Raw genomic sequence first — 20,800 nt, 5'->3', positions numbered from 1 at the left:
ATTGCTCCTCACCAGCAGAGAAAATCTACGGAAGAGGAGATAAAGAGCTCCTGGCAATAAAGATGGCATTCGAGGAGTGGCACCCTTGGCTCAAAGGAGCACAACATCAGATCACAGTCTTTACAGACCATAAAAATCTGGAATACCTCCACCAAGCACAGCGCCTAAACCATAGGCAAGCGAGATGGTCCCTGTTTTTCAATAGATTTGACTTTGTGCTGAAATACTGCCCTGGAGATAAGAACATCAGAGCAGATGCCCTATCTCGCTCATTCCTCTCTGAGGACGTTCCAGATGAACCGCAACATATCATCAACCCGAAAAGAGTTATCTTGGCAGCTACTCACCCAGTACCTGCGGGTAAAACCATTGTACCCAAGAACCTAAGAAAAAAGCTGCTAGCATGGGCTCACGACTCCAAACTGGCTGGACATCCTGGCCAACGCAGAACTCTGGCGAAACTGCAGAAGTATTACTGGTGGCCCACCATGAAGGAAGACACATTCTCCTACACTGCTTCCTGCGCTAATTGTGCCAGACAGAAACTGCCACTCGGTCGTCCTTGGGGCCTACTCCAACCCTTGTCAGTACCAGACGAGCCATGGACACACATTGCTACAGACTTTGTGGTAGACATACCACTCTCAGGAGGAAACAACACGATCTGGGTAACTGTAGATCGGCTCTCAAAGATGGCTCACTTCGTGGCTCTCCCTGGCTTATCCACAGCCATGGAGCTTGCTAAGCTCTTCATCACGCACATCTTTCGCCTACACAGCATGCCTAAGCACATAGTCTCCGATCAAGGAGCCCAATTCACAGCTAAGTTCTGGAAGGCAAATTTGATATCTCTCTCAACGTCACCTCAGCATACCATCCACAGTCTAACGGGCAAACAGAGAGAATGAAGAGGACACTCAAGCAGTTCATTCGTGCCTATGTGGGCACTCGCCAGAATGATTGGGCTGAACTGTTGCCCTGGGCTGAGTTCGCCATCAACTCTCATCCAGCAACATCAACTGGATCAACACCATTCGAAGTGGTCTACGGACGACTACCATTACCACCACTACCACTTCCACTGTCAGTGTCATCCCCGGCAGCTCAATCTACTGCCAAAGATATTCAACAACTATGGACTCAGACCAAAGACATGCTTCTTAAAGCAGAAAAACGAGCAAAGAAAGGATACGATGCTCATCACTGCAAGGCTCCAGATTTCCAGCCTGGTGACAAATTCTGGCTATCCACAAAGAATTTAAGACTTAAGCTACCTTCAGCTCACTTTGCTCCACGCTTCATTGGACCATTTCCCATTCTCTGGCGATTAGGCAATCTCACATATAGTCTGAAGCTACCACCAGCATTGAAGATAAATAATGCGTTCCACGTCTCACTATTGAAGCCATTAATCCTTGGTGAGCTCTCTACCAAGACACCTGAACCTACACGAATAGATGCAGAAAAAAACATCGAATACAAGGTAGACGCAATCTTTGATGTAAGAAAGAGAGGCAGAGTGTGGGAATACCTCCTGTCATGGGAGGGTTATCTACCTGAAGAAAACTCTTGGGAACCTTTGGCTAATATCATGGATAAAGAGATGCTTCAACAATTCCACAGAATGCATCCTTAGAAACCAAGACCAGGTAGGAAGCCTGGAGGGCGCCCTTTGAAGGGGGGTACTGTTGCGTCCATCGGTCTCAGACGGTTTCGCCCCGTATGCCTCACCTTGCTCATAGCTCCTCCTGCTTACCTTGGGAAAATGGCTATCGCCGTGTCTGCAAGCCGCCCTCTCCGGCGTCCTCGGAACGGCTATGGTGCTGCCTCCCGCCATGTTCCTCCCAAGGGCCTACTAGGGTGTGTGCGCGTTACCCACGTCTTTATTCCAGCATTGGCGCGAACCTCGGGGGCTTCCCCCTCAAGTGACGTCATGCCATCCGGATATAAGAACATAAGAACATAAGAAATTGCCATGCTGGGTCAGACCAAGGGTCCAATCAAGCCCAGCATCCCGTTTCCAACAGAGGCCAAACCAGGCCACAAGAACCTGGCAATTACCCAAACACTAAGAAGATCCCATGCCACTGATGAAATTAATAGCAGTACTTGTTTGCTAGCTCACTGAGTTAGCAAGGATTGGATTCGTCTGGTCTAAGCTACTCTGCCGCTTCCATGCTGCCGCTGGAAGCTCTCTCTCTGCCCTTCGGGGTATTGACTAACCTGGGTACCCGCTCCTCAGGGGCCCTCTGCTTTATTTCAGGTGCCTTACAGGAATCAGGTACTCACTCCTCGAGGGCCTGCTCTCCCTGCCTCGGTGCCAGTACCATCTACTTCAGTCTGGTGAAATCACCTACCTACAGCTACCATCTAGTGAGTAATCTAACGCTCAGTCTTTCTCATCTACAGCACTGCCTTGCTGGGAAACCTACACCGGAATTCCTCCACACCAACGGGGTGAGAAGAGTTCCCTCTGCCAAGGGTCCCGAGACTGCTACATCCAGACTACCTCACTATTGCCACCTCTGGTGGTATCCATCAAGCTGAACAATAAAAGATCTAATTCTGTGTTTGTGCGTCCTGAGTCTAGCCCAGTACTGTGGCTCCCCACGGGGCTCCTTCCCGTGGGCATGGTCATCTGCCACAGTACCCAAGAATCCACCCAAACACCGCTAAACCATTACCAGAGTTTCCTGGATCACCCCTGGAACCCTTCTTAAAAGCTGGTGTTACGTTGGCCACCCTCTAATCTTCAGGTACCTTAGCTTATTTTAATGATACTTTACAAATTACTAATGGTAGGTCTGCAATTTCATTTTTCAGTTATTTCAGCACTCTGGGATGTATACTATTTGGTCCAGCTGATTTGCTACTTTTTAGTTTGCAAGTTGCCTTATTATATCTTCTAAGTTTACTGGGATTTGTTTCAGTTCCTCTGAATCTTCACCTTTAAATATCACTTCTGCATGGATATTTCCCATGGCCATGTCGAGAGATTATATACCTTATTATATTCACTTGTTACCTATTTTGAATAAACAACTCTTTGATATCATTGAGCAGCTAGAAGTGACACCACACATTCTTTCTTTATTGATTGCGCTTTATGTGTGTGCTCAATTACTCCACTATTTATTAGTATAATGTATATTTCCCTTACATCTTCTGCAGTAAAGACAAAGCAAATAATTAATTTAATCTCTCTGCTATAGCCTTGTCCTCTTTTTCTGCCCCTTTTATCTCTCAATCATCTAAAGGTCCAAATGACTCCCTCACAGGCTTTTTGCATCAAATGTACCTGAAAAAGCTTTTATTATAAGGTTTTGCTTCCATAGCAAGCTTTTATTCAACTTCTTTGTCTTCCTTATCAGTGCTTTGCATCTAATGTGCCAATGTTTATGCTGTTTCTTGTTTTCTTCATTTGGATCCCTTTTCCATTTTTTGAAAGATGTTCTTGTTGCGCCCATCGGTCGCAGACGGCTGTGACCTTTGTTGCTTACCTCCTTTTCTCCCACAGCACCGAATCTAAGGAGGATGGATGCCTCCACTTCCACATACTGACCTCCATGGCGTGCCCGGGACAGCGTGGATGTTCCCAGCAGCCATCTTGCATCCGGGGTAACCTAGGGCACGCACGTGCCCCTGCCTGCCCCCTTCTTGTATGTGTCATGGTGCCCCCAACTCATGACATCATCCGCTTTCAATACTTAAGCTCAGCTAACCATCCAAGTTACAAGTTAGCAAGGATTCCCATCCTGTTTATTCTGTCATTCTGGGACTTCGTCTTGCTGTTCCTGACTGGGTGACCTCGGTACCCGTTCCTTGGGGGCCTTGCCGCACCTAGGGCTATCTGCTCCTCAGAGAGCCATCTCACCTATCTTAACTTTCTTCCAGTGAGTTCATCACCATTCCTTGGATGAGCCTCCAGCACTCCTGTTCCAGGTCTCCTTGGTGCCTACTCTACATTTGGCTTCCTCTGACTTTGAGTGAGTACTGGACCTACTCTACCTTCCTCATGTGGATTCCTGGGTTACCCTACTCTGCGAACTACTACTGGATCCATACAGTCTTGTGCAACCATCACCACTGGCATCTGGCCTACCCTGCGCCGCGGACCACTACTGGAGATCGCCAGCACAACGCTTCATCAAGAGAAGGTACTTCCCAGGCTACCCGCGCTGCGGACCACTACTGGATCTATATTATCTCGTGCAACTTCCAGCTTCAGTCTCCAGCTTACCCCGCATTGCGGACCACTATCAGAGACCATCAGCACGAGTCTCATCTAGAGGAATTATCACCTGGATTACCCCGCTCTGTGGACAACTACCAGAGAGACGTGCTTGCAGGCTATACACATGGACTGAGTATATTAACCCGCTCCTCGGGTTATTCTTGCTGCATAATAAAACTATTGCCTCTGTTGTCTATCACTGCTGAGATCCCACCTGTCGTGGTGTGTCCTCACAGGGCTCCGCCCTGTGGGTGAAGTCATCTCCTCCACGACCCAAGGGCCCACTGCCTAGTTTACACACAGATCGTAACAGTTCTTTTGGTTAGAATAGCTTCTCTCACCTCATCTTTTAACCATGCTGGCAGCTATTTGGCCTTCCTTCCACCTTTTTAAATACATGGAATACATCTGGTCTGGGCTTCCAAAATGGCATTTTTAACATCCATGCCTGGTGTAAAATGTTAAACATTCAGTTTTTTCCTAACCATTTTCCTGATTTTATCACAGTCTCCCTTTTGAAAGTTAAATATCACAATAGGTTTCCTTAGTGCCCTCCCTCCAGTTATTAAGTCAAATTTGATCATGTTATGATCACTATTACCAAGTGGCCTCACTATTGTTACCTCTCGCACCAAATCCATTAAGGATTAGGCCTAAAATAATTGCCCTGCTTGTCAGTTCTTGTACCAGCTGTTCCATGAAGCAGTCATTTATTTAATCCAGCAACTTTACTTCCTTAGCATGTCATGATGTAACATTTACCCAGTCAATACTGGGGTAATTGAAATCACCCATTATTGTGTTGCTAATTTTGTTAGCTTCCCTAATTTTTGTTAGCATTTTACCATCTGTCTGCTTATTCTGGCCAAGGGTATGGTAGGACACTCCTATTGCTATTCTATTCTACTTCTTACATGGAATTTCTATCAAATATTCTACAGTTTTCTGAAAAACTTTTATCTTGACTGTCTCTATGACTTTTTAACATATAGTGGTAGATTTTAAAAGGTATGTGTGGGCGTCCACGTGTGCGCGCTACCCGGCGCATACACATGGATGCCCAATTTTATAACATGCGCTGCAGGTGCGTGCATGTTATAAAATCGGGGGTCGGCGCACAAGGGGGTGCACAATTGTGCACCCTGCGCACACCGATGCCCACGGCCTTCACCCATTCCCTCCCTGGATGCTCCGATTTAAGAGCGGCCTCGGAGTGAACTTCCTAACCCCCTATTCTAACCTTCCTACCCCTTCCCCTAACATATCCCCCCCTAGCTCTATCTTAACCCTCCGAGATTTGTTTTACCTTCTGCGCCTGCTGGCAGCCTCCCGGCACGCGATCCCCCAGCACAGCAGCAAATGGCTGCTGTGCTGGGAGCCTCTGGCCTCATCCCACCCCGCCCCCTCCCCGCCTTTTTTTCGAAGCCCCAGGACTTATACGCGTCCCGGGGCTTTACGCACGTCACCAGGCCTTTCTAAAATAGGTCCGGTGCGCATAACCCGATTTACGCATGTAGACTTTTTAAAATCCGGCCCATAGTGTCCCTCTCTACCAATCTGATGCATCCTATCATTGCAATATAATTTATACCCTAGTATCACAGTGTTTCATTGGTTAGCTCCTTCTACCTTCTGACATACTTACTCTATCTCAACTGAAGAAACATACTAATGTGTCAAATTACTTGATGACTGGTAAAAGAAGTCACCAAGAACTCTCTCTTTAAGTTAGCCAAGGGTAACCATAGATCTAATATTTTTTGTTGGCAATAAACTGAAAATGTTTCACAGTAAAGCTGTGAGGAAACCAACTACCCTTTAGGTGGCAGAACTGACTTATGTACAATATCAAAAAGCTCCTTTGGTTAATTAAAAGAAGCTTTAAGACAAGAGGAGTAGTAATCCTTTCTGGCGGATTCAAAGGCAAAGCAGTAGTTAACATGAGCAGGACAGAAGACAACAATATTTTTAACCTGTATGTATTTGGTCCATGTTGATTATATAATATATGTATGTCTACCCCCAACAGATGTGTGTATGTTTGGTTATGTGTGAACATCAGTAATGCATTAAAAGCGTGTACCTTTTCTACCTATTTTATAAACGTATGCACATATTATTTTACGCACAAATAAAATATAACGTAATTAGGAATATTTTAAACACGTATGCATTATTGAAATCACCAGTTTGCCAATAAGTCCACCAGTTCACCCAGATCAAGACCCTCCTAGTTCTTCTCTGAACTCCCCCAATTCACCCTTACCTCCAACCCAACAATAGCAGACAACAGGCAAGTCTTATATCAATTGCACCAGATAATAAGTTTATTGTAAAATTGTGCAAATAAGTTGTCTACTGTATTTGAATAAATCTCTTATAAAACAGTAATTTATGTGCATTCCTCTTGGCCCCACCCCAAAATGGCCCTAGACTGCCTCTATTTTGTGTAGGTAAATGTATGCGTGAAACTGAAAATACACATATACTTTTGATGGTTATAAAATAGCATGTATGTAAATACAAGCTAGTAACATGTGCATATGCTAATTTTACACAAATAACTCTTTTGAAAATTACTTCCTATATTAGTAATTTCTTGATTAATGTGAAAAGAAGAATTTGCTTTCTTAATGAATGTAAGAAGTATTCTGAGAATAACTTTCTCTTTGGAATACCAAGAAAATTGAGAGACTGAGCAAAACTTTCTTAGTTCACATCTCTTGTCTAAATGAACAAATGGCTACCAACTTAACAGTAAAAAAGTTATAAATTTGTAGAGCTTAATGGTTCAAAAGGATGCTAAAAACATTTTTAAATAGTTATTTCAAATCTTTTGACATCAATCATAACTTAAAAAATAAAAACAATATATAAGATATAAAAAAATATAGCAAATTAAGAAAAGTTTCAAATCAAGAAACAATTGTGCTTCATAAAGAATCCACAAGTCTGGGAGAACCAAACAAATACTTGGGAGCCAGATTACCATAGGCAAAGTAAAAATGAAAACAAACTATAAGAGGATCTCACAAAAATCTGTCACATTCTTGGGAAAAGTCAAAGGTTACGAGGAGAATAGCCTTTATAACCTCTAGTTTTGTTGATCACTGCAGAAAGCCTGTTATGTCTAAACTGTCTGCTGAAAAATTGGGCCCACCACCTCCAGAACCTAAAATATAAATTCCTCTTCCCATTGAAGAATAAAAAGGCCTTACTGATAGGAAAGATTCCTTCTTCTGAGACTTTCAAAAACTCTTACAGATATTCTTAAATAAAAACAGTAGAAGTACTACAGAAACTTGGGGAAAATTCAATAGAAACATGACAGAAGAAAAAGACCATATGTCATATCTAGTCTAGCCATCTCTATAATCTCTAGCACTCTCTCAGAGATCCCTTGATAAAAACATATACACAAGTTTAAACATCTGGCACTATTTTTCCAGGCTCTCAAGTCTACAATTAGTGATATTTTCATCCTGGATTAACCCCATTTATAAAGATTTGAGCTGAGCTGTACATTGTTCAAGCTTCTCAAATATTCCAAACTGATTAGCTGCATTGGTTTCTTGAGCTTGTATTCGCAAATGAATATTGGAAGTAACCAAAACCAAAGAGGAAATTGCCTGTTCTCATGAAGCCATCTCTGCCCAAATATTATTCAAATTTATAGTGTCTGGTTTAACTAAGGAGGACCTTGCTGCCAAGTTGAAAACAGTTGAGGCAGCTACAGAAAGAGCAAAAGAATTTAACCAGAGGCCAGGCCTTGAATTCTAATTAGAGGTGAAACAAGAGAAACATGTCCAGTCTCCTGTCCAGCTGCTATAACCTGCAGCACTCACTGATCCTTATCACTATGTCAAAGTCTTGTCCTCGTTTGCTGGCATTAATAGATGATCCCTTGGTAAATGCCTAGCCTCCTGTTCTGGGGAGCTTGTCGGCGAAGGCAGCATCGAGTTCAATAATCTGTGGGTTGGAGTAGGAAGAACAGCTTGCTTGCTGGGGCTCAACAATATATCCCCATCCAGCTGATTAGCCACTTCTTGGACACATTCAGCAATGGATTCCTCCAGCAGCAATCTGTGGGGTCGATGCAATAGGGAGATTAGCGCCTATTTAACGCGCGTTTGACACAGAGTGAAAGAGTTAGCGCTCATCACATGCAAATGCATGTGAATGAGGCTATTACTCATTCTCTCCGCATTCAAAAAAATAAATGTGCATCTTAGACGCACATTTATCGCTCAGATATTAACGCCTGCCTGGTGCAGGTGGTAAACTCGGCGTTAGTTTTCATAACCGACCGTCTGCCAGTAATGAAAACAGATGCCCTTGTGGGCGCCATGCGTGCGCTAAGAAAGCATGCGCTAAAAAGTCAGCACCCACTTTCCGCAAAATTTATTGCATCTGCCCTTGGGTGAGCAAGGCAGTTCTGGAATCGAGCTCCGTTGAAGACAGGATTATGTTGAGAGTGGAGTTCCTCTTACCATATCTTTGTGTTTACCCACTGTATATCTGCAGAGCGACAGACAGCTCTAGCAGACATAGGGGCCGATGCAAAAAAAGTACGGAAAGCGGGCGTTGAAAAGTCAACGCCTGCTTTCTTAATGTGTGTGTGGTGCCTGCGGTTTCCGGCGTACTGCCAGTTATGAAAACCGACGCCAAGCATATTGGCATCGGTCTTCAATGCAGCCAGCTGAGTTTTTATTATTTTAAACTTTTAAAAGTAGTACAGAAAAGCAGCTTTTTCTGCTTTTCTGTACTTCTTTTCAATGCGCTCAGCTATTAACGCCTGCTCCAGGAAGGCATTAATAGCTGAGCGATAAATGTGCGTCTGAGACGCACATTCATTTTTTTGCATTGGAGTGAATGAGTAATAGCCTCATTCACATGCATTTGCATGTGATGAGCGCTATCCCATTCACTCCGCGTTGGAAGCGCGTTAAATAGGCGCTAATCCCCCTATTGCATTAGGAGGTGGATTAGCACCTATTTAATCTGAGTCTGAGTGCACTGTATTGCATCGGCCCCAAAATGCGTACACACAGAATTGCAGCTGTGGTGCTCATGATCCATATCGGAAAAAGAAACATTGCCAGTGGAGAGATCTAATAACCAGACAAAAGAGACTCATGATGCTGAAACACTGACGCCAGGTGGGGCTGAAATTCAGATAGAAGAGAGATAAAAGCCTGTGGGAACAGAAAAGATACTAATATTGGGGCAATTGTGGGCTAAGATGAAAAAAACCAGCATCAACAGTCATGATGCTGAGATAAGAAGAAACTGGTAAACAAAGAAGGGGTCGAAGCTTGCCATAAATCATCTAGCTAAACTTTAGGCATTAATTCTGAGGGAGACAAGATTGCTCTTATCCCTTTGAACTTTAATGAAGCAACCCAGATGCAAATTGCTGGCTTCTTAAAAGAAACACTAGCCAGCTTAAGTGAGTCCGCCCTTAAAAACATTTTGGTGTCTGTGCCAATAAAATCATCTTCCTAAGGTCACACACGCGATGTCCGGCAGAGAGGATGAGTACTAGAGAGTTTAGTCATAAATTGAGGCAGACCCCTCCTCCACACGGGGGAGTGCAATAACAAAGCATTCAGTGATGCTGTCCATGAATCTCTTCCCACTAATAATAGGATTCAGCTCTGTGCCTGCAAGCAGACATCCATGGGTTTCCTAGTAGGGGAATCTGAAAAGCTCTGTGAAATTTTTAACAAATGTAAACTCACCACTAAGAATCAGTATAATGATAAGAACCAGTACCAGGTATTCACCATGTTTCAGAATCCAGAGAAGAAAAACTTGGAAATTAACTAATAACATACGGCTTCTTTAAATGCTGGGTAAATAAATATTTGCATGTGTGACAGATAAGGAATGGCTCTGATGAGGAAATAGAGAGAGAGCAGCTGCCTTGCCTATTTTCCCTGAATATAAAGTATGTTTAGTTTACATTTTGTTTTTATTTTAAAAGCAGAATTGCCTATTAGTTTGCATGTCTGGTAACAAAACACCTTTACTGTTGACATCCCGCTACAAAAGAAAAAAGAAGTGCATCCTTCTGGTCCTGAATCAATAGACCGGTATATCTGCCTGCCTGTTTGTCATTAGGAGTGAATTCACAAGCCCTGACACAAACAAAGAAGCAAAAGATCATCTATGCTGCATATTCTTGTTTCATCTCTATTTCCTAGACTATCTTTACGAACATTCTACATAAAAGACTGTTTGATTTGATTGTTTTAATTTTAGATTGCTTTAGATTACATTTTTCATGCTTAGTATTAGAATCATTCATAAATGCAAATGATTTATGGTAACATACATAACTAGTACGCAGATCACCCTAGCAGAAGCTATTACATGGGATCCTTTAACCCTGGTAAAAAGAGATAGCCTTATTGCAGCTATAGTATTTATATCTGGTGCTGGCCATGGTACAGTCAGATTGGCAATGAGTATTTTGCATCTACAAGCTATTGTTGAAATCTTTAAAAATATTAGTACTGAAATTCAAGAGCATTCTGCTATCCAAATTAGAGAAATGACTGAAACCCTGTGGGACCACGGCTTAGCATTAGATTGTTATTATTGGCACAAAGATGCTTGTGTCATACTTTAAAAACAAAATTTGGCCATCAATGTTGTGTTGAAGTTACTGATAGAGCCCCTATTATTTTTAATCTTACTAACAATTTATGTGAAAATTATAATTTACCCTCTGATTGGTTAGCTGAACCCGAGTAGCATAAGCCCTTCTTATCACTTTGGAAAAAATACAAGATTGGCTTACAAATATTCTCATATATCTTGCCATTGGGCTCGGTAGCTGTATCATATTAGTTTTAATCATAGTATTTATTAAAAGTGCTTTAAACTGGGTGATTACCCACCTTTTACCAGTATCTTTGCCAGTTGTTGTGTCCCCTAATTTGAATTCTTCAATTTTACATGGTTTAGAGATGAAGTGATTACCTGTAAATCTTTTTTGTCTGCCACTGTATTCTTCTTCTTTCAGTTAACCAGGCAGCGTGAGTACTCCTTCCTTGAGGTTTTCAGAAGACAAGTACCTAAACTAGGATTCTAGTTTAAATTAGGGTGGTGATAGCATTGTGTATCTTTCCTACTGTTCTTTGGATGCCCATAAGGTTCTCTCTCTCAGCACCTCGATGATATGATCTCTTTTATGTCACCTACCTCCACTGCACCTGGTATGTTTATGACCCTTGCTGTATGCATCTAGAAAAGGGTCAAGAAGAAAATGTATATCTGCAGAGGGAGAGACAACTCTAGCAGACGTAATCAGGTAGATTTTAAAAGATAAACTATATGCGTAGGTTATAAAATACTCTTGATGTGTGTAGCACATGAGAGAGAGAGAGAGAGAGATTCTTTATAAGGCTCAGACTGATACTTTATATATGGACTATTGGAAGGGGACACTTTGATTCGGGGTGAATTGTTGGGAGTTGGGTTGGGGTTGGGGGGGTGGTATTACAGGCACATTCAGAGGTATCCATTGTAAAACTGACATCATTAAAGAATTTTAGACCTTATAAACGATGAAAATTCTAACAAGAGGAGTTGATTTGTACACTGCAGTCTCTGCTAACCGCATTGTACAAATCAACTCCTTTTCATCACTGCTCTACTGAGTAGCTGTAGCAAAGTGGTGCGCGTAACATAAATGCACTGGCTGTGGAAAATTAGGAGTTATGCGTGTCAGTGCTGGCCCTACCTCTGGAACACCCTTGCCCTGTCCCTTTTCTGCCTTTCTGGCTACTTAAAATTCACATGGCTTCCATGTGGCCCACTTACGTGCATATGTGGCCATTTTTGTGCATTTAAGGCTTTTAAAAGCTACTTCAATGTGCATACACCGAACTGCAGCTGTGGTGCTCATGATCCATATCAGAAAAAGAAACATTACTAGAAGGGTGATCTAATCGCTAAACAAAAGAGACTCATGATGCCAAAACCATTGATGCCAGGTGGGGCTGAAACTCAGATAGAAGAGAGGTAGTCTGTGGGAACAGAAAAGATACTAATATTGGGGCAATGGTGGGCTGAGATGAAAAGAAACAGGACCAATGTCATAATGCTGAGAGAAGAAGAAACTGGTAAACATAGAAATTTTCTATATAAGCAGCTATATGTGCAAGCAGAAAACTGAAGGAGCTCTGGCAGTGACTGCCAGGTCATTTGTTCCTCCTTCCTGATACTCTGTCTTATTTTGCACACCAATAAATGCTTTTAACCTGACTGAGTACCATGTCTGCTTATCGGTAAACAAGGGGATAAGCACTGTAAGAAGCCTTCACCATTAGGAAGCAATACAAGTAAAAATGATATGGTAGGGTACCATATCTGTAGTGTTTCACACCATGCATCATCTCAGATTGCTATCATGTTGATTCTTCTTTATCTAAATGTAATTTTTGTTCATTAACATATATAAAACAAGATTTAAATCCACATTAGGAAGTGAAAACATTACTTTTGGTCTTGCTAACTTTGCGACTCTTAAGAAAGGAATAATCTCACTTTGCAAGTCTCTTCATATTTTCAATATGCTTTGCTTGTTGACTTTCTTAACTTAAGTAACTCAGTAACGATTTTCTCAAAATAACCTTTGTTTATTAACATCTTCCTTTCAGCTTCCACACTGCCAAGTTCAAAGAGCTTGAGTTTTCATAAAACAGATACTAAGAGTGAATTTCTTCTACTAAAAGTAGACTAGGTGATTTGACATTGAATAGTTCTAAAAATTCTGAACCCTAGTCTCCTTGATCAGTAAGTAGTTATTAGAATTAACTCTAGTGCATGAAATTTGATCTTCTATAAATCTTGGGAATCAATGACCAAGGATATTAGTTTGCATGTCTGGTAACAAAACACCTTTACTGTTGAGATCCCGCTACAAAAGAAGGTCTAGACACCATGTCTGAGCTGGTGCGTCTGCTACTATTATTGCCTTCCCTCTATGTCTCCTGAAATATTTTGAAATTTTTATGTTTCGATGGGTAGTCAATAGATCTATTAAAGGAGTTCCCTATTAATGACTAGTTAAATTAATTTCTGTCTTCAGGTCCCATTACCCTAGATGTACATCCAACCTGCTGAGCTAATTTGTTTATTTTATGCAAGCATCCCGTAATATGAATAGCTAAAATACTTATCAAATGTATTTCTATCTGTGAAAAAATGTTTGTGGTTTCAATCTTCACTGGTGTACAATTTGTACACTTGGAGGAGAAATCCATTACCTGCTATTAAGTTCACTTAGAGAATAGCCACTGCCATTAGCAATGGTAACATGGAATAGACTTAGTTTTTGGGTTCTTGCCAGGTTCTTATGGCCTGAATTGGCCACTGTTGGAAACAGGATGCTGGGCTTGATGGACCCTTGGTCTGACCCAGTATGGCATTTTCTTATGTTCTTATCTTGACACTGAAAAGTTAAGAGAATGTGAATACTACTCTTTTTTCTAATATATTCAAGTACAAAGAACTTTCTTGAATGAAATTCTGACCTTGAATACTACTCTTTTTTCTAATATATTCAAGTACAAAGAACTTTCTTGAATGAAATTCTGACCTTGAGCAAACTTGTTTCTTAATGCTTCTCACCAAACTTTCTGGCCTGCTTTGGTTGTAATGTACACTTCTTGGACAACAACCATGTATGTCTTAGGACTCATGGTCTCAATATCTGACATGATATCTTGGCAAATTTTAAGTTCAGACCCCTACATAATTGGTTCATAAGAGCATGGCCAGTACTCAAGGAGACTTTTTGATTTATGTAAAGTTAACTCCAAAAGCAACATTTCTCAGCTGATGTAAGACAAGGCAAATTTTTGAAATGAAGAAAAACCCCTAGGTAGTTGCAAATAAAGATTCATAGCACCATAGCCCAGTCTAGTTCAGATTGACCTGGAAAATTAAAAGAGCAGGACAAAACTGGAGCAGGAAGTTTTTTCTACTGTGCTTATAACACCCACCTAGCCCAGCCATCACATGATGGTCCTTGGTCAAGGGGCCAGAGATCATGACACCTTCTGGACCCTAAGTGGTACTTTTGAGTGATTGCTGAGACTCCTTCTCCCCAGGAACTGAGAACATTGCCTCTTCAGAATCCAAAGCCCTGTCTGGTCCTGGGAACAGAGGCTAGGCCCATGAATCAAACCAGGGTCTTTTGTACACAATGCTGTTGTGCCACAGGGCTGGCTTCCTTTGTTGCTTTGGGTTTTACTTTATTCTTCCAGCAATTTTCTTTGGTGGCTATATTGGATCTGTAGACTCATTACTGGTAAGTGAATTCTAAACATAAAATATAATTTCAGCAGTGCTGCCCAAAGAGACAGAATACCTGTATACCACATCAGGATCCCTCATGCAGGACTGTGAAACTCAATTAGGTTTCTACCATTGTGGACTAGATCTGGAAAAATATTATCCTTCTTCAAAAAAATACCCTTGGTGCCAAATGACATCACTTCAAAGCCTTGTCACAGTGTGAGACAGTGCAGAGAAGTTATTGGTCTGTACCACAAACATCAGCATATTACCCACAGTACTGCCTGGGGTGAGCATGTAAAAGAATGTATATTAATGCTAGAAAAGCAGAAAATTACACTAAAATATAAATTGTGAAATGTCATAAAAAATAAAAGCATAAAATTATGAAAGACAACATTTTTCCTAAAGAGTTTGTTCTTGACAATGTTCTCTCTTATACTGCCCAGTACCAACATTATGTTTAACATTCTAGGGACAGGCAAGACTAGTGCTTGAGAGCCTCAAAGTATGATTTTCATAATAACCAAAATTTGCGAATTAACTAGGTTTCTCGATCAAATGTATGTAGGTATATTTTATGGCTATTCATTGTGGATATTCTGAAAATCAGACATGTTTGCAGCTCTCAAGGACCAGAATTGCTTACTCTTATCCTAGATTACAGCAATAGATGGAAAGAATCTCATTAACAAGATGTGGAAGGATAAAAGCAATGGCAGTTCACATTTCTGTTTAGTATGTTCTTTTTATGAGCCCTGTGCCTATGATGGGAAAAATATGAAGGGAATGATATGCTATCTATGGTCATCTTAGAGAACAGTGACAGAAAGACACAGATACCCAATGCTGGCTACTGCATATAAGTTCATTATCACAGATGATTGATGTGCCAAACTGTTAGAAAAAAATCTATATAAAAAGATTCACAGAATGATGGGGAAGGAAGAATGCATGATAGTATTAGGAAAAATGCACTTTCCAATTAAGCATGTAGCAAACTATAGACTATTGCACGTTTCAACAAAATACACTCAAGAAAGAATAGGGAGCTCAAAAGATGATACACCTATGACATATGAAACTTACAAACTAGCATAAGCACAGAAATAAAAACATGGATATAAGATACCACTGCAGTCAAACCTGTCTTATATAGTCTGTTTAGGATTTTAGTGACCTTAAGAACCTGGTCCAAACTGATTATCAGCAATACAAATTTCTTGTTGCTTTTAAAAAAAAAAAAAAAATATATATATTTTTGAGACCACTTTTTGATACACATATATATAATTCTGTGGTCAAAACAGACAGACTTAATGCTAGCGATACTAAATAAAAAGTGCAAAACTGTTAAAAAAAAAAAAAATTAAAAAATATGGAAGCATAAGCTACATCTTTTTTTCTGCATAGCTGAAACCTATTTAAAGCAAGTCCTTGATAAGGGTGTTGACAGGAGGATGAAACAGTTTCTTTTTATAATGTCTTCTGCTTGTTTTAAATGATGTAAAAATGTCATTTTATAGGCTTACAAAACATTTCACAGGCAGTTCATTCCTGAATCTTTCAATACCATAGCTGTGGCTGTGCCTCCTTCTATAAGGTAAACAGCAGTGCTGGATTTGGAGTGGCTTGCCCTGTCACTACCATTGTTATTGACCTCACAGTCCTGTGGCTCTGAGGGGATGATCCACGTTGAGGGGCGCCATCGTTTAAGTGAATATGGTGTCTTCACACGTTTCTTGATCTTTTCCCCTGAGTCTGCCCTGCTGTCTGGTAATGATTCGCCTAAAAGACAAAAATAGTTATTCTATAAATCGGAATCATACCACAGTCAAGACAAACTCCTACAGTGACTTTCTTTCTCCAGGAATATTTAAGTGACACATCATGACATCATCACTCATCACAACAAGACTTAGGAAGGTGGACCTTATATATGTCAACATAACTATAATTCCAATAACTTTCAGTGGTTCATCAGTTCTTTATTCTAACATATTACAGCTAATCGACTTTGGTGTTTTTATCTGTGAAGAAAATTGAAAAACAGTCCTGAGAAATACAAACATCTTTCCTTGCAGTGCACATAATAGCATTAAATAATAAAAATACTTCTTAGTGAGAAAACAGCCAGACATATATTTCACTTCAACGTATTGATTTGCTGTAGTCTCTTTTAGACTTGTCCACAAATACGAACACCAAATCCTCTCGAGGTCAATATTTAGCATGACAGACTACTGAGTCACTGAAAGTAGTTGAAATCTTGGACGGTAACTTTCAAACGAGTGCATGGGTATACTATATATTTGTGTGCATCGACGTGAGCACAGGAACACAGCAATTTTATAAGTGTGTGTATGTGTGTGCCCAATTCTGCAAGTGGGCATGCACGGTCGCATAAAGTCAGGTATGAGCCAAGCCAGTGGGGGAATTTTATAACAGGCGTGTATCCACGCCATGAGTTTTACCAGTTCGTCCACCAGTGTAGAACTAGGTCCTCAAAACCCTCCTGGTTCTTTAGCCTGCACTCTTCCCAGTTACTTCTCAAACCCCTCTCAGATGCCTGTTTCTTTTTTTAAACTTACACCTCCTCCATAGGAGAAGTAAACTTGCACAGCACTGGACCTGGTTGCGCGGCCAGGTGCATAGGCACTTGCATGCACATCTCTTGGCCCTGTCCATGCCCTGCCCACACCATGCTCTTTTTTCATTCCAAGTCAGATATTCACATGTAGGTGGCTTTTAAAATTGGGTTGACATGCGTATGACCTACATGTATGCGGCATCTCCTACATTGGTGCACATCTCCTGATTTTGGCGCGCCCTGTCTTTTAAATTTACCTTTTAGTGTGATTGGCATACTGGAGTAGAATCTTCCTTACAGATACATTTTCAAAGGCTTACTTGTGTAAAAAAGGCCATAAATACATGTATGTGGCCCAAATGTGCGTAATGCATGTTTTAAAAAGGGGCCACATATGCATATATATGTGTGTGTGTACACGAGCAAAAGTACATGCGCAAAAAAGGGGCATGTCGGGACTGATTTGCACATATATGTGCAATGTGATAGTTTAAAAGTGACGTATATGTGAACGTCATCCAACTTACACATATTCATTTATTAATGTTCATTTTCACACACAAACTTTCATTTTGATGTTTGACTTAGCCTTTGGCAGATTAGTTTCTCCCGTGAGTAGACACTGGAACAGCCTAGAGGGTGGGAAGGACAGTACCAGGCACAGACTGAGACCTTCTGGGGGGAAACTGGGTCACACCTGGGTCATATAGGGGGGTCACTGGGATAGAATGGGTCATATAGGGGTGGTTATGAGGTAGTGTACCTAGGTTAGACAGGGTCACAAACGGTGGTTGTAGTAAGTGACCTGGAATAAACTGGGTCATACTGGATGGTAACTAGGACATACATGTTTATACTGGGGATTACTGGAAAAGTCTGAGGCAAAGATAGTCTTCATAACTGTATACACATGACTGGGCCATACAGGGCAATTCAAGGTGGTGGGGGTATGTGTTACTGGGACATACGGAGACTTACTGGGGGATGGGAATTAGTGGTGACACTTCCCTTTTCAATATGATTAATGACCTTATGGATACTCAGGTCACAATGGCTGAGGAGAGAAAGAACAGAAAAGGAGGTGGAGGTACCCCTTACATAGAGTATATAGGACTAAGGCACAGCTTATGGATCTCTCAAAGGATGAAGTCATGCACAGGTTCAGGTTTGACAAAGAAACTATATTGTTCCTCTTCCAGCAGTTAGAGCAGGACCTGCACCTTATTACCCGAAAGAGCCACACCTTGCCAAGGTCACTATCACTCTGGCTTTTTTTGGCCACCCACACTTTCCAGACACATCTAGGAGTCAAAGCTTTAATCAGCCAGTCTGCTAGCTCCATGTGTATTGAGCAGTTCTTGGCAGCTTTGCTCTGGAAAACACTATTATATATCCTTCCCTTGGAGAAGACGGCAATAACAAAAAATCCTGATTGACTGTAATCAAATAGCATACTTTCCCTCTGTTTTAGGGGCAACTGATTGCACACACATCCCTATAAGGACACCAAGGGGAGACAAGACCAATTACTGCAACCACAAGGGTTTTCTTTCCCTCAATATGATGCCAAGAGCATCATCCTGGATGTCATGCCTAGGTTTCTGGGATCCACTCATGTATGTGGCCCCTCTTGCAATCAGAAATTCATGACCACTTCCAGGAAAGCCACAGCACCGGGGGCTAGCTTCTAGGTAGAAATGCACTTAACACTACCACCAACACACACCAGCTAACCTCTTCTTATTGTCTTCTTCATATCTAGGTGGACTGACAGCTTTGGCTCTGAAGGACAGCTCTATCCCTGCCCTGTGAACTGCCCCACTGCCCAACCCAAAGGCATATCTAACTGCTCTTCTCTGCCTTCTCCCTTACAAGTGATAGAGGATATCCACTCAAACATTGACTTCTGATACTGATGGCTAACCTACAGACTGCTGTGGAGGTTCACTATAACAGTGCCCACAGTTAGTCCAGGGCAGCCATTGAGAGAACCGTTGGCCTACTCAAAACATGTTTCTGCTGTCTGGACAGATCTGGGGGATGCCTTCTCTACAACCCTCTTAAAGTTTATGAAATCTTTCTACCTTGCTGCATACTACATAACCTGACAAAATGCAAACACCTGCCTCTTGCAAAGGAAATGGAAGATAATCTGGATGAAGAGGAGAAGGAGGTGGAAGAGGAAGAGTAGCTGAGTCAGGAGGAATTGCAGAAGATACACTGCCAAAGTCAATGGCAGGCTGTAGAGGAAAGGAACACTCTTGGTACAAAGACATTTTAGATGGTGAATGTGCATTTATTTACATGGTGTACTCAAGGAGATGCTTAATATATAACATAAGTTTAGTGCTTTTTTGGCTGCCCTCTTTTTCGTGATGGGAGAATTTCAGGTGCCTTTGATAGTCTAATTCTGGCATTCCTCCACAAGAGTATCCTCTCAGACGGCACAAGTTTTGGAAGCAGTGGCATATCAACATAGCTGCTGGAGAGGTCTGCAGAATTCTGTGGCAGCTCAGAAGATTGGTCAGCATCTGAGGTGGACCTTTACTCTTCAGCCATCAGTTCACTTGAAGAGGTGGGAGCATCTTTTTCTGGTCATGTTGGTGGTGATGCTGCAGGCTGCAAGAATGGAGGTGGTGGTGGCATTAGAAGAGGTGGTACAATGATGGCCAGTGGAGGAGGACTAGGTGGAGCTGGCAATAGTACAGGAAGAGCTTCAGCTTGGTGAAGGGGTAATCTTGCCTGGTGGTGCAGCAAAGGCTGGTGGTTGCTGCATTCAATGGGGCATTACATAGAAGGGAGCTGATGGAGGCTGTGGCAGCCAGGGGACATCCTCTGCAGCTTCTCCCTCCATACTTCAGTTTGGGCTTCCATTGCAGTATTCATGCCCCAGAGCTCCTGCTGCAGTCCTGCATCTCCTCCCTCATGACATCCCTGAGACCCTGCATTTCCTCCCTCACAGCATCCTGGAGGCCATGCATCTCATGCTTGAGTCCAGCAATCTCCTCCACACTCTGGAATTAAATGCGACAATGCAACTCTCCAAAGGAGTAACCTGTTCCTCCTCTTCTTGAGGACAGATGAGGTCCTTCTCTGCTGAGCTGCCTTCCTGCTCATTACCTGCAAGCTGCCCAACATCAGGGATCAGTGAAAGAAGTGCAGCCACCTGGGTCTCCTCTTCCTCCATCACAGGCTGCCACTGCTCCTTTGTGGGTTTCTCTTCTGCCTCTGTTTCCTCCTTGGGGCTATCAGGCAGAACCCATTAATGCTGCCTTGCCCTTTGAAGGCCACTTGGTCCCGGGCCATCAGAATCATTGCCAGGCTGCTCCCTCTGCAAAAAGGAAATAGGTACATATTTTAAATATTCATGCTATTTGTATCTCTTCATACTCAGTGGACCTTCCTTTCTGCCTAACAGCTCCATCATCCCTAATATAGCTCCTCCTACCACACCACAAGCTGTACAGATAGCATTCCCAAGGTACAAATATATACCCTGGAAACACTTGTTAAGCATCAGCATGCAAAGCCAGAGAGATGACACACTAAATGCTGTGGATCTTAAAACGGGTTGCAAGCCTCTTGGCAGTTAAACTCTTGAATGCTCTGCTATCAAATGATATTTCAACCACAGAATATTTCTATATGTAAGGGCTTAGCCAAAT

At 41.9% G+C, this 20,800-nt stretch overlaps 1 protein-coding gene across 1 annotated transcript in view; it reads right to left on the bottom strand.

Moving 5' to 3' along the window:
* Window positions 1–15,392: 15,392 nt before the first annotated feature.
* The window catches only part of BMPR2 (bone morphogenetic protein receptor type 2), a 680,472-nt gene continuing 675,064 nt past the window's right edge, over window positions 15,393–20,800 (bottom strand). Inside the window, exon 13 of the mRNA XM_029606286.1 lies at window positions 15,393–16,333. Coding sequence (XP_029462146.1) covers window positions 16,086–16,333 — 248 coding nt within the window. The 3' untranslated portion in view covers window positions 15,393–16,085. The remainder of the gene's footprint in view (window positions 16,334–20,800) is intronic.

The sequence above is a fragment of the Rhinatrema bivittatum genome, chromosome 6, assembly GCF_901001135.1.
Source record: "Rhinatrema bivittatum chromosome 6, aRhiBiv1.1, whole genome shotgun sequence".
NCBI lineage: Eukaryota > Metazoa > Chordata > Amphibia > Gymnophiona > Rhinatrematidae > Rhinatrema > Rhinatrema bivittatum.
Note: the sequence above shows the minus strand (reverse complement) of the source record. Positions and strands in the feature narration are given on the sequence as shown.